The sequence below is a fragment of the Marmota marmota genome, unplaced genomic scaffold (genome assembly GCF_001458135.2).
Source record: "Marmota marmota marmota unplaced genomic scaffold, marMar, whole genome shotgun sequence".
In the NCBI taxonomy this organism is placed as follows: Eukaryota; Metazoa; Chordata; class Mammalia; order Rodentia; family Sciuridae; genus Marmota; species Marmota marmota.
In genome coordinates this window covers 10867566-10881663 of record NW_025999944.1, presented here as the reverse complement: position 1 = coordinate 10881663, position 14098 = coordinate 10867566, and the positions used below count along the sequence as shown (strand labels likewise).

Sequence of the window (14098 nt, the reverse complement as noted above, 5' to 3'; positions counted from 1 at the left end):
CCTTTAAATCAACACAGAAAAAGCCTTCAACAAAGTTCATTACCCACTCATGTTAAAAACACTGAAGAAATTAGGAACAGAAGGAATTTACCTCAATATTATAAAGGCTATATATATGATAAATCCAAAGCCAACATCATACTGAATGAGGAATAAAACTGAAAGCATTTCCTCTAAATAAGAAACAAGATGAGGATATCCACTTTCAACATCCTATTCAATATACTAGTTGAAATTTTAGCTAAAACAATTGGCCAAGTGAAGGAAATTAAAGAGTTTCAAATAAGGGATAAGTAAAATTATTACTGTTTGTATATGATAGGATGTTATATTAGAAAACATATATGGTGAAAGGAGACCCTCATCACTATACAAAATACATGTATGAAGATGTGAATTTTGGTGTCAACATACCTTATATACAATCAGAGATATGATAAATTGTGGTATAAAGGTATATTAAGAATTGTAATGCAAAAATAAATAAATTTTTTTAAAAGGCATCAAAAATAAAATAAAATGTCAGATATAGTAGGACTTCATTTTTTAAAAGTTGTGGTATCTATAATCTATCAATTATATATTTTTAATCCTTTTTACTGGATCTATATATACATAGAAAAATGTGCATATGAAAATCAACAAATGTTCGGAAAATGATTGTTAGACATTAGAATTTTGAGGAATAAAAAATATTTCTTTGTAAAAAAAAGAAAGAAAACATATATATGTATATATATATATATATATATATATATATATATTTCTAGAGCTGGTAAACAAATTCAGCAAATTATCAGAATACAAATCAACAAACAAAAATCGACACCTCTTCCATACACCTATAATATCATAAATATGCTTAAAAATCAGGAAAATAATTATATTCACAATAGTCTCAAAACATAAATTTTTAAAAAACCAGGAATAAATCTAAACAAGGAGGTAAAAGACCTCCACAATGAAAATTACAGTATTATGAAGAAAAAAATTGAAAAAGACATTAAATGATTGAAGGACTTCCCATTTTTTTGGGATAGGGAAAATTAATATTATTAAAATAGCCATATTACCAAAAGAGATCTACAGATTCAATGTGATCACCTTCAAGATACCAATGACATTCTTCACAAAATGAGAAAATACAGTCCTAAATTTCATATAGAAGAATAAAATGTCCAAAATAGCCAAAAAGCACTGCACAAAAATCACTATACCCAATTTCAATTACACTACAGAACTACAGTAACAAAAACAGCCTGGGACTGGCATAAAAACAGACATGTAGACCAGTGGAATCAAATAGAAGACCCAGAGACAAACCCACACAGATAACAGTCCGCTGATAGTTGAAAACTATACAAAAGCATACTAAGTTGAAGGAAAGGAAATCTGTCTAACAAATGGTGCTGTGAAAACTGGATATCCTTATGCAGAAGAATAAAACTAGATCCCGATCTCAGCCTTCACAAAAGTCAACTCAAAGTGGATTAAAGATATAGAAATGAGACTCGAAACCTTGCAATAGCCAGAAGAAAATATATGGCCAACACTCTGATATGTTGGGTACAGGCAATGACTTCCTCACTAAGACTCCTAAAGCTTAGAAATTAAAACAAAGAATTAATAAATGGTATGGAATCAAATTTAAAATCCACACAGAACTGGAATCTTTGAGAAGCCATCAGTGAACTAACAGGATGTTGAAGCCATTAGGCAGGAAGGGCTAGTATCTGAAACTCCCAGCAGTAACCCTGCTGGTTTGAGAATGCCTGGTTCATGTGGCTTCCTACCCAGCTTCACCACAAGTTCAGCACAGCATGTGAGACTTGCTAGAGCCACAGAGACCCTCTGAGATGGGTGTGGCTTGCCAAAATGCCAATCAACCTGTTTACTGCAAGATCCCTGCCACACCAAGGAGCAAGCACCAAACCAAGACTACCAAGACTCCTCCTGCTGAGACTTTATCTCTCCCTTTGATGTACTCTCCTTTAAATAAATAATCGGAGTCTTTGTTCAGTTATTCAGTTCCAGCTCCTATTAGGACTGGAAAACCCATGAGACACTCCACTTTTTATATCTAATTTCTGGCTCTCTCTCTTTTCCTTACTAATTATTTCAGAGTTTTGCTTCCCAGGTGGCTCACACCTCCTGAGCAGAAACTTACTCTGTTGGGGTGTTGGGCACCCCACAATAGGAATCTGCTAATAGCATAAAGAGATAGCCTACAGATTGGGAGAAAAAGTTTTGTCAGCTACTCTTCTGACAGAGGATTAATATCCAGAAATATTAAACACTCAAAAATCTTAGCATCATAAAAACAAATAGCCCCATCAATAAATGGGAAAATAAACTGAACAGATACTTTATAAAAGTAGAAATACAAATTGCCAACAAATACATGAAAAAAAAAATGTTCAGCATCATTAGCAATCAGCAAAATGCAAATCAAAACTACACTGAGATTTCATCTTACTCCAGTTAGATTGGCAATCATCAAAAATAACAAAAGCTGGTGAGGATGCAGGAAAAAAGGAACATTCACACTTCTGGTGCAATTGCACATTAGTACAACCACTATGGAAATCAGTACAGAAGTTCCTCAAAAGACAAGGAAGGGGCTGAGGATATAGCTCAGTTGGTAGAGCACAAGGCCCTGAGTTCAATCCCTAGCACCACCATTTAAAAAAAAAAGAGAGAAAGAGGAAAGAACCACCATAAGATTGCATAAGCTAAGACCTAGCTAAACCACTCCTTAGTATTTATTCAAAAGAATTAAAGCCAGCAAACTAACTATATTGATATATGCATACCCATGTTCATAGCAGCGCAATTCACAATGGCCAAGTTGTTATAAAACCAGTCTGTTCATGAATAGATAAATGGATAAAAAATGTGGTATAGATACACAATGGAATTTTATTCAATTATAAGGAGGAATGAAATTACATCATTTGCAGGAAAGTTGGATGGAACTACAGAATATCATTTGAAGTGGAAAAAAAGCCAGACTCAAAGAGTCGAGGGTCATATGTTTTGTCTCATATGTGGGAGCTAAAGAAAAAAGTGGGGAAAAGATCTCAAGAAAATTCAAAGGAGATCAGAAATATAGCGAATGGGTTAAGGAGAGGAGGAGAGGACAAAAAGCGAAGGTATGGATGAATGAATTAGACTAAATTATGCTATGTGAAGTTATGGATATATCACAATGGAAACATTGTTAAGTATAATCACAGTTTACTAATAAAATTTTTAAAAGTAAAACAAAATTCTTCTCCAATTGTCATCAACCTTGAGTAAATATCGACAAGTTATCAGATGCCCAGGACCTAAGAGAATGACTTGTACTTCAAAATCTGAATCTTTATTTTTTTATAACTCATATTTTCTGATTATGGATTTCAACTTTAGGATGTTAGCTTAACCCACAGAATTATTCCAATATTAATTATTCTCCATCTTCAAATTCTAATTATCATAATAAGGAAAAGAAAAAAGTAGGAAGGGGAATATTAGTTAAAACAATAAAGTATATCGCAACATAGTAGTTTTTGTAGCAGTGGAATAGTTGGAAAGTATTGGTTAGGGTGGTGATTCTAAAGGCAGGTGATTATAACCAAGAGTCAGTGATAGGTAGGATGAAAGATATATACGTGGTTTAAAAATGAATAAAGGAGGCATCCTTGGAAGGTTGCCTATGGACAAAAGAAGCACAATCACACTGGACAACACCAGGAGGCAGTGTTTTGCATGCTTTAGAAAAACCCAATTGAGGAATTAGAAAATGGGGGGGGTGGTGAGAGCTAGGGATACAGCTTAGGGCTAAGTGGTTGCCTGGCATGCATGAGGCCCTGGGTTCAATCCCCAGCATGGAAGAAGAGAAGGAAGGAAGGAAGGAAGGAAGGAAGGAAGGAAGGAAGGAAGGGAGGGAGGAAGGGGGTATGCACTTTCTAATTCCCATCATCTTCACTGAGTGGCTGTGCCAGGGGCATTATCTGTGGGTCTAATCATCCTGCCCAAGCACAGACCACCAGAAACCTTCAGGTAGAGAGTTATAAAGGTTATAAAGCAGCAAACCAGAGGAATGTAATAGAAAAATAGGTGCCAAAGAAATAGTACAAGCATCCATCATATCATGAAGACAACTTGTAAAATACAGTGTAATGAATACAGTGGAAATGAATAAGAAATTGCAAGAGTATAGACCCATATCATTAATGTAAATAGAAACACCAGCAGAACAAAACCATACGACATGTCACACTCACACCACATGCACAAACAAAGTACAGACACTTTTCACGGTGCCAGTGCCTTCCAATGGAGAGGTAAGAGGGAGTGAGGATGAGAGAACTTTTTAAAAAATGAAAATAAAGATCTCAGAAATTGGTGAAGACAGTAAGCTTCCACCTTCTTCTACCCCCTCTAGGTTACTGGAACAGCTTTCCCTGTGCCCTTTCCAAGCTTTGAACTTCCACTTCACACTCAGGAAGCCTGGCTCAAGCTCCCAGAGAGCAGGAACTATGTGAAATACAAAGGTCCCTCACAGCCTGAGGTGTGTGAACCATCAGATAATATAAATCCCCACACCTCCTCAGGAAAACATGGAAGGAGAGGTCCACTGGGGCACCAGGAAGCCCTGCAACTACATTTCCCAGAGATCCCTGGGTGGACTGTAACCAGACTCTGGGGGTGGGACAATTTGGTAACCAATGAGAGCACTTCCTCTGCAGAACCTAGGAAGAGGCAGACTGCACACAGCCTGGTTCCTGGTCTCAGGCTCTGGTAACCTGGTAAGTGGAGCTCCCCACTGACCTGAAGTGGGCTTTGAAACTGGGGTTTCCTCTGATCTCAAAGGGAGTGCAGGAGGCTAGATTCTACTCTGCCCTGAATTCCAAGTTCTAAGTTGTTCAGAGAGTTGGGTGGCTCCTGCTTGGAACTAATGCTGTAAATGCTATGCAACTTAATGATGAATCTAACAGACTCTCAGTTCACACCACCTGGGTGACAGGCACGGCCACACCACATTCTAGCAGCGAGAACTTGAACAACTCTTTTAGTGTCTCTGAAGCTCCCTTTCCCATCAGTAATACTGACCTAATGATGGTACTTACTTAAAGTTTGTCATGCAGACTCAGTATTAAAAGGTAGCATCATTTAAGGGAAATTCCTCAACTGGATTTCTCTCTTGGAAACCTTGGACAGTCCTGTACACTGTCCTCTGTCTTCAACTAGGTGTGTCCCAAGGTCCAGTTAATCCTGCAGGGAGCAGACTCATAACAATCCTGCTCCTTTTGCCTGAACTGATCAGAAACCCCCAGTGGCCTCCAATGTCCTGCGTGTCTGGATTTTGTTATCTGCAATGTCTAGAGAAATTCCTGGGGGAATGTTTACCATGTTGGAAGGAGGCTTAGTGGGGAGGGTCTTGAGGAGCTATAAGAGATGAAAAGTCAACTACTTCACTGTTCCTGAGAGTAGGGTGTCCCCCCTGAACACTGACTACAAATTACACAGGAGCAAGGAGCCTCCCCAGGCAAGGCTGTCCAGGAGCAGGGGACTCTGTGCTCTGGACTCTGCGCCTGTCCTCTGGCAGGATGCCCACAGGACAATCCTCTCTCTGGCTCTTTCCTGTTAAACTGCTCTCTCCCTTTCCTGTCCCCGCCCCTCATACTGCCTTAGAAACAGAACAGCTGGGCACATCCTGTCCCTCAAAAGGAGCTTTCTGGCTGTCAGCTCTCTAGCTGCCCCCTGTCCAGAGACTTATTTCTTGGCCTCACCATCTTCGGCTATAGCCACTATTGCTCTTCAGGTTTGATTCCTGCCTTCAATGGTACCCTGTCCCCCCTTCCTAGCCACTGAAGGCATTCCCAGGGAGCTATGGTTGAGACACAGTTCTTTTGCACACTAAGGATTATTGAATAATAGTCTTTATTTTTTTAATATTTATTTTTTAGTTTTAGGTGGACACAATATCTTTATTTTATTTTTATGTGGTCTGAGAATCGAACCCAATGCCTCACACATGCTAGGCAAGCGTGCTACCACTTGAGCCACATCCCCAGCCCCAAATAATAGTCTTTAGCTGTGGCCAGCCTAGCAAGTCCTTTTCCATACAGATAGTCAGCAGGTTGGCTGGGGTATAGTGTCAAAAGCATGGGATGCTGGGCACTTCACTGTAGTAGAAATTAAAGAAGAGATAAAAAGAAATAGAAATAGTATACATACAAAAATAAAAGCAGTTCATTAGCTTTCCTTGGAAATCTTCTATGCAATATTGCTAGTAACCTATGAAGTAGGTGTAGAAGTTTCTGCCACAATCCCTAATAGGGTTTGTGCTGCTTGTAGCTTGAAGATATAACAGCAGCATCTCATGTACAGCCTCCCTCTGGATCAGTCTGCCTTTCTTGCGGGGGTGGGTGGTACTGGAGATTGAATTCAGGGGCACTCAATCACTGAGCCACATCTCAGCACTTTATTGTATTTTATTTAGAAACAGGATTTCACTAAGTTGCTTAGGGCCATTGCTGAGGCTAGCTTTGAACTCAAGATCCTCCTGCCTCAGCCTGCCAATCCCACTGGGAATATAGGCGTGCGCCCGGCTTCAGTCTGCTTTTAATTCTTCTAGGTTGGACTCTTGCTCACAACTCTACTGGGGGAGAAAATAAGGGTTTAACAAAAAAGTTGAAAATCACATGAACGATGCAGAGATCCCAAAGACCTGGAATTGAGTAGGTTCTGTCTGTCAACCCACTCTCCTGAGGAATATCCCACATGGTGATCTGTCATTGAAACACCATGTTTTAGAGATAAATTACCACAGTTAATCCAACTGTTGCATGTTGACCATTGGACAAAACAATATTCATGTGATCTGCAGAAAAAATGCAAGCCATTTTCATGGCCTCCAAGCCCTCTAGAAGTCACCTCATTGTGGGTATCTTTCACACAGCTCTCCAAAGTGACCACACTGGTGACTTCCGTCAGATTCCCAAAATTCAGACATTGGGACAAGGGTCCCTGTGCAACTGACTTAAGGAAGTCCTGGAGAAACCCTGCTGTGTTGGGATGTAAATTATAACTCAAAGTGTGTTGAGACCCAAGCAAGGCAGCTGGGCGTTCAGATCATGGACACTGGGCTTCACGGGCCGGATGTCAATTCCCGGCACAGCTAGCTCCAAGCTAATGAGGGCAACAAGCTCCAGAAGTCCCTGAAAGAGAATCCAGGGTGCAGGTTCTTAAGGATAATGGCACAAGGAAGGCCAGGGGTACCATGATATGGTGAAAGAAATCTAAAGAATCTAGGTGACTTGTAGACAGCATTGTCCCCACAGTGACTCAGTCCTGGGTCCTCCCCACCCATGTGTCCTCTCTAGGTGCACTGACATTCTCTGTTCTTTACACTTCTGTGCTGACGGTGGAGACCAATGATCCAAAGGGCTCATGTGAACTGTGGATTTTTCTTTTTTTAATGTTTTAAATTATTTTAGCACTCTCCAGTTCTCTCCTGGCTCTATCCCTCCCTGTTTTATTCACCTACATGATTTCTGCCTCATTGTTTTAGTCAGCGTTTTCACTGCTATGACTTAAAGCTCCGATCAGAACAACTGAAGGGAAGAAAAGTTTATTTGGGGGCTCACAGTTCCAGAAGTCTTGGTCCATAGGCAGCCAGCTCCATTTCTTTGGGCTTGAGATGAGTACATCATGGTGGAAGAGTGTGGCTGAAGGAAGCAGCTCACATGATGATCAGGAAGCAGAGAGAGAGAGAGAGAGACTCCACATACAAAATATGTACCCCAAAGGCACACCCCCAATGCCCAGCTCTTGCAGCCATACCCTATCCATCTTCAGCTACCACTCAGTTAATCCCATCAGGACTAATTCACGGATTGTGTTAAGGCTCTCGTAACCCAATCATTTCTTCTCTAAACCTTCTGGCATTGTCTCATACATGAGCTTTTGTCTGAGACTGCACATCCAAACCATAACACTCACCTTTCAGTAATTTCACCAGAATATGATTGTTTACAGAATTTTAATCAGGTAACCATTGGCCTGGATGACTCCAGTGCTTTACATTCCCAAGTAAACAACAGAAGAAAACCAGAAACTTTACCAATCAGAAGCCGCCAACTAACCCGTACCTAAGAATTTTCCACTTTATCTAATGAAATATGGTTTTTGTGCTCTTTGTGGGAACGTCCTATAGAAGTGTCTCTCTTGCCCTGTCTTCCTCCCTTCGCCGGGGACGTTGAGCGTTTGTAATCTGGTGCTCCCTGAGTGATGTAGTTCTGTCTGTTCCAACAAACTCGAAATTTCAATGTCCCTAAGTTTATCGTGTAAGAGTTCCAGAGTTGGCAGTGCTGGATCAGAACTTCCTAGTTCTGGTCTTTCTCAATCTTCAGATTTAATCTTTCTTGCTTCTATTTTTGAATAAGCTGAAATGGCTTCTTCAATAGCCATAATGCTCATCACTTTTCTCCCCTTCGTTTGCTATTAAAAGGAGCCAGTGCTCACATCAGTCCTTTGTTGTGGCCGACTTCTTAGTTTTCCTTTTGATTTACTTGGTTCTGGGCAGTGAGGAGGAAAGACTTCCTCAGGATAGCTCACACTGCTTGCCTTTGTCAAGTTCTTCCACATTTCAAATCATCATCGGATGCAGGTTGCTGTTGTGATTCAATAAAATTCTAACACAAAGCCCATGTCAGGATCATACACTCTTCCCATACTTTGTAGACATAGTTCTAGGACTGCACCTTTGGATATTTCAGGGGCACATTCTGTTTCCAGCCTGATATTTTCTTCCATATGAAGTTCTTTCTCTGACAGATGCTTGAGTAGTTCTTTAAAATTATGAATTTCAAAAATTTAAGCAGAATATATGCCGATGTCAAGTACGTAGAATCAAAAGTTTCCAAGAATCTTGTCTCTTATTTTTCAAATTTGATTTCTTTTTCCTTTCTGGAAAATATATCTTTATCTATATCTATCTTGTATATATTTTCTATTATACTGTTCATATTCTTCTTTTCAGAAGCATGATGTGGCTTTTCTTTCCTTTCTGTATTGATTAGCTTTTCTTTTAATGTTGGAATGGCATTATCTTTTCATTAGTCTTTATATGAATATCAAGTTTTTTTCCACATAACTAATTATGGTATATCTAAATAGTTCTTCTCGCTTATGACTAAGTATAAGCTCTGTTTATGTTAAATTGATTAATTTTAATTAATCTTAATTAATTTTAATTAATCTTAATTAAGTTCTGAAATCTTTCTTTTCACAAACCAGATTATTTTATCATCTTATTTTTTAGTATTTATTACTAAGTCATTTTACATCCTCTATACTGCCAAGTTCCTGAAAAGAACTTCTGTCTATTCATTTTATATTTCTTCTTCCATTTCTTGTCTTTTGGTCATGCAATTTTTGTAGGTCATATCTTTTCTTCTAACACATCTCAGAGTCTATTTTCATTTGTTTTGTCTTTCCATTCATGAATAAATGGCTCTGTCTCCACCCTTACTTTTTTTCTTGAGTCTAGTGTTGTAGGTGACGTGTCCATCTAGTGCTGGGCTTGGACTCCTGCCTTTCAGAGGAGGTGCAGAAAGATAACTATGACAAGAGACTCTTTGTGGCATATTTTCCACATATAAGTGCCCCTCTTTCTTTCTGTGGACTCCTTACATTAAGGGCATTACTTTGTTTTCCTACCTGTGTGTCCCCAGTTATAGTTGTCACCTAAGGAAGACCAGGTGCTACCAACTGTATACTGGCCTTTGGTGTTTATCTTAGTAGTAATCAGGGACATGGACCATAGTTCACCGTGCCTGCTGCTCCCATGGCAATTAATCACGTGGTTGGTGGTTCCTGGGTCCCCTCCTGGTGAGTTCCACAGCCTCCAAGCTTAAAGCTCATCAGGGTTCTTTCCATCTTCTGTGATCAGCCTTCCTGTACCCTTCTTGTGCAACTCAGAGGTTTCCTTCACTGTGCAGTACACTCCCTGTGATGTCACACTCCCTGTGACGTTCAGGGATTCTTCACAATTTATGGTCCACAAAACTACCCTTTGTTTTCAAGAAGAATCATGTTATACATTTTTTGAAGCCACATTTCCTATCATTTCTAGAGTTTGTTCCAGGAAGAGGAAACATTCTAAGGGTTTTGAATTACAACTTTTTGAAATCAACTTATTTTCAACTTACGGAATGCGGATAGAAAGTACCTTTTTAAGAGTCCCCAAGGGCTCCCTATCTAGGCGGGCACACTGCCTGCTCCTGTATTGTCTTCTCCTCTAATGATCAAGCTGAAAAAAGGGATCTGTCACTGCACAGAGATGCTGCCAATCAACATGTAAAACTAGTAGTTTTGAGGAGCTCTTTCCCTGGCCACAACTTCCCAGGTGTTTGCAGTATCACACCTTGCACCACAGCTTTAGTATAGACTACTGCTTATGTTTAGTCACAGAATACCCAGTCAAATGTGGTTGCATGTCACCAGTCTAAGGCCCCTAACAAACATGTATAACATTTAGTTATACATGATGACATTTTTATGGGTGAAATAAAATGATGTGTAGGGTTTTCTTCAAAATAATGTGGGGCTCAAAGGTTATGATAGGTCACCAATTTGAAAACAAATTGTAGAATTACAGAGAAAAAAAGAACAATACATATGCATCAGTCCCGTGGCCAGTCACGGTAAGCCACCTACTCCTCTTAGGTGAGCTTTCTCCTCTCTTCCTGTGTATTCAGTACAGACTGGCTAAGAAGGCTAAGAAGAACTGGGGTGGACTGAGTAAATGTCTCTTATGGCTGAGCCTCAGTGTTACAGGCTGACCTTATCCAAGTGTTGAGAAAGGGTACTGGTGTGAGTTGGGGTGAGAAGAAATGCAGTGACTCTATTGTCTTGAGGGGAAATGTGGCAAACGTCAGGACCACCTCCCCTGCTCACTCTCTAGAATCCTTACAGTCTTAGTGAGGATTTCTTAATGTTTGTAATTGAGATTCTCCTGTGCACTTACTATTCCTGCTTATTGCTTTAGTTTTCCCCAGGGCGTTTACCACACTCCCGTAAATTACATGATTTATTCATTTCCTCAGTTCACTATCTGTGTCATTCTAATTCCCACTGAAATGTAAGATTGTAGAGGGCAGGAAATACACTTTTATTTATGTATTTATTTAGTTAGTTTTTGTGCTAGGGATTGGCCCCATAGCCTCTCTACCAACAGGATATATCTCTAGCCCAGTAAAATATTCGTTGAGCTAATCGATCAATCAGTGAGTGAATCAATATAAATCTTTGAGTACAGAACTTATATAAGATTCTGCTAAAGGGAAATTTGAGTGGGTCAAGTACCATGAATGCCATTTACTCTACTGTAGAATTCTCCTGTTTGAATCCAGAACCATTTAGAAGCCTATCTTAATGGATACCAATTGGAACTCAGGATTATTCGTCACTAAGAAAACCACATCTAAACTGGTTATCATTTGACTCATCATTTAATCTGGATTTCCAGTTTCTGATACTTGAAAGATGGAAGAACTGATCAAACTTTCCTGCTAAGGGTCCCTGGAACTTTAGTGAACTATGAGTTTATATCACTTCCTCCAATCAAAGCAAAAACTTATTACAGATATTTGCAAGCATTATTTGTATCTACATATTTAAAACACATTCTAGCTAAAGTTAGGCCGCTCTAGGAAATCCAAGTGCAAAACTAGCGTAATTTGTTTTTGGTTTTGTTTTTATTTTCCTCACTTTAGGGACCATGGACATTGAAGCATATTTTGAAAGAATTGGCTATAAGAACTCTAGGAACAAATTGGACTTGAAGACATTAACTGACATTCTTCAGCACCAGATCCGAGCTATCCCCTTTGAGAACCTTAATATTCACTGTGGGGAATCTATGGAGTTGGACTTAGAAACCATTTTTGATCAAGTTGTGAGGAGGAAGCGGGGTGGGTGGTGCCTCCAGGTCAATCATCTTCTTTACTGGGCTCTGACCACGATGGGTTTTCAGACCACTATGTTGGGAGGCTACGTTTACAATACTCCAGCCAACAAATACAGCAGTGGTATGATTCACCTTCTACTACAAGTGACCATCAGTGGCAAGAACTATATTGCTGATGCTGGGTTTGGACGCTCCTACCAGATGTGGCAGCCTCTGGAATTAATTTCTGGGAAGGATCAGCCTCAGGTGCCATGCATCTTCCGCTTGACAGAGGAAGAAGGCATCTGGTACCTGGACCAAATCAGAAGAGAGCAGCACATTCCAAACCAAGAATTTCTCAATTCTGACCTCCTAGAGATGAATAAACACCGAAAAATCTACTCCTTTACTCTTGAACCTCGAACAATTGAAGATTTTGAGTCTATGAATACATACCTTCAGACATCTCCAGCCTCTGTGTTTACAAGCAAATCATTTTGTTCCTTGCAGACCCCAGAAGGGGTTCACTGTTTAGTGGGCTTCACCCTCACCTATAGGAGATTCACCTATAAGGACGGTGTCGACCTGGTAGAGTTTAAGACTCTGAATGAGGAAGAAGTCGAAGAAGTATTGAAAACTATATTTCATATTTCTCTAGAGAGAAAACTAGTGCCCAAACATGGTGATCGATATTTTACTATTTAGGAGAAGCAGCAAGCATGGTCTTTAATAACACTTCCTTACACTTTTTACTATATAAAATTTCAAATCTATTCAAGATTATAGAGAATAACATAATAAACCTGCATATTGATTTCTCAGATTACCAACAACGAACTGGTGACCTATCATAACCTTTGAGCCCCACATTATTTTGAAGAAAACCCTATACATCATTTTATTTCACCCATAAAAATGTCATCATGTATAACTAAATGGCTTTTGTTTTCAGGAACATAACCACCCTCCTTTCAAAATTAATACTAATAAAAGCATTTTAATAATGATGTTGTTTTCTTAGAACCCAGCCCTACTTATGCTGGAAAATGTTTCAACACTGGTTTATTGTTGAAGTCACAGAAAATTTATATTGGTAGTAAAGAGAAGAGTGAAAAAATAATTGCCATTAAATTCAGCTAGCATACATACATTACCCAATTTTTATAAAACATCAGATTTATGATTCGGGATTGGAATGTAACAGAGAAGGAAGAGCTATGATATTGGTTTTGAATAGCCTACTAGTCCTTAAGATGAGACTTCACCCAATACACAGGAGTATGTGACCATCAGTGGCAAGAACTATATTGCTGATGCTGGGTACCAATAGGGCCATTCAGCTAGTGATTTCTTCCAGGGGTCTTTATAGAGCTTCAGTTGTTGATATACTCCTTTTCTTAATATGGGAATACTGATATTTAGAATTTCCAACTTCTAGTATTAAATAATTTGTATTTAAAACATTTATTATGAATGATGAGTTACATATTTTCTAGACAAACCTTTTTAGTGAGGTAATGTTACAGCATCATTGGCTAAAATAATATGAATGAAAGGTTCCATTTGGAGATGTTAGGATATTAGGGGGTAACATGGTTCTTCTGCAAGAGAGGCTTCCTCTCATCCTATTTCTTTATTTTCTAATTATATTCTTTTACCTCCTTCCACACTTTGCCTTAAAAGGAAAACACATGAGGTACTTTATGATATTTAAGTTCCAAAGGCTACGGACACCGGGCAAATTACTTTCTGAATTACTGGGTGATTCTGTGGCTGTGGTTCCTCAGAGGTAAAATAAGTATTGAACATACCTAATCTAGGTCGATCTCTAAATAAATGTTTGTTATATGGATGACTGAATAATGTCAGTAGGTCATTAATGTTTTGGGTGGTAGGCGAGCATTTGATGGGAGTTCTTTTGCCATCTCATTTATGGTACTACACAATCAATCGTCCCTTCTGTCATTCATTGTTTCCCTCCAGTTGAATTCCTGGCCCTACTGTCATCTGCCTGTTTCATCTTTGATAACATTATTACCAGGATGTCAGATGCCCAGATTTTCTGTTTGTGGGTTGTTGTGTCAGGGCTATAGGTTAAAATACAGACTTTGTTCTTAAATTATTCTCCTTATTCAACTTGGGATCATCATAATAAAG

General features: G+C 39.1%; 1 protein-coding gene across 1 annotated transcript; it reads left to right on the top strand.

Moving 5' to 3' along the window:
• Positions 1-4606: 4606 nt before the first annotated feature.
• On the top strand, positions 4607-12945 carry LOC107153956 (arylamine N-acetyltransferase 2). Its single transcript, XM_015499543.2, has 2 exons — positions 4607-4793; positions 11769-12945. The coding sequence occupies exon 2, from the start codon at positions 11774-11776 to the stop codon at positions 12644-12646; it is 873 nt and encodes a 290-aa protein (XP_015355029.1). The 5' UTR covers positions 4607-4793; positions 11769-11773; the 3' UTR covers positions 12647-12945.
• The last annotated feature ends 1153 nt before the right edge of the window (positions 12946-14098 follow it).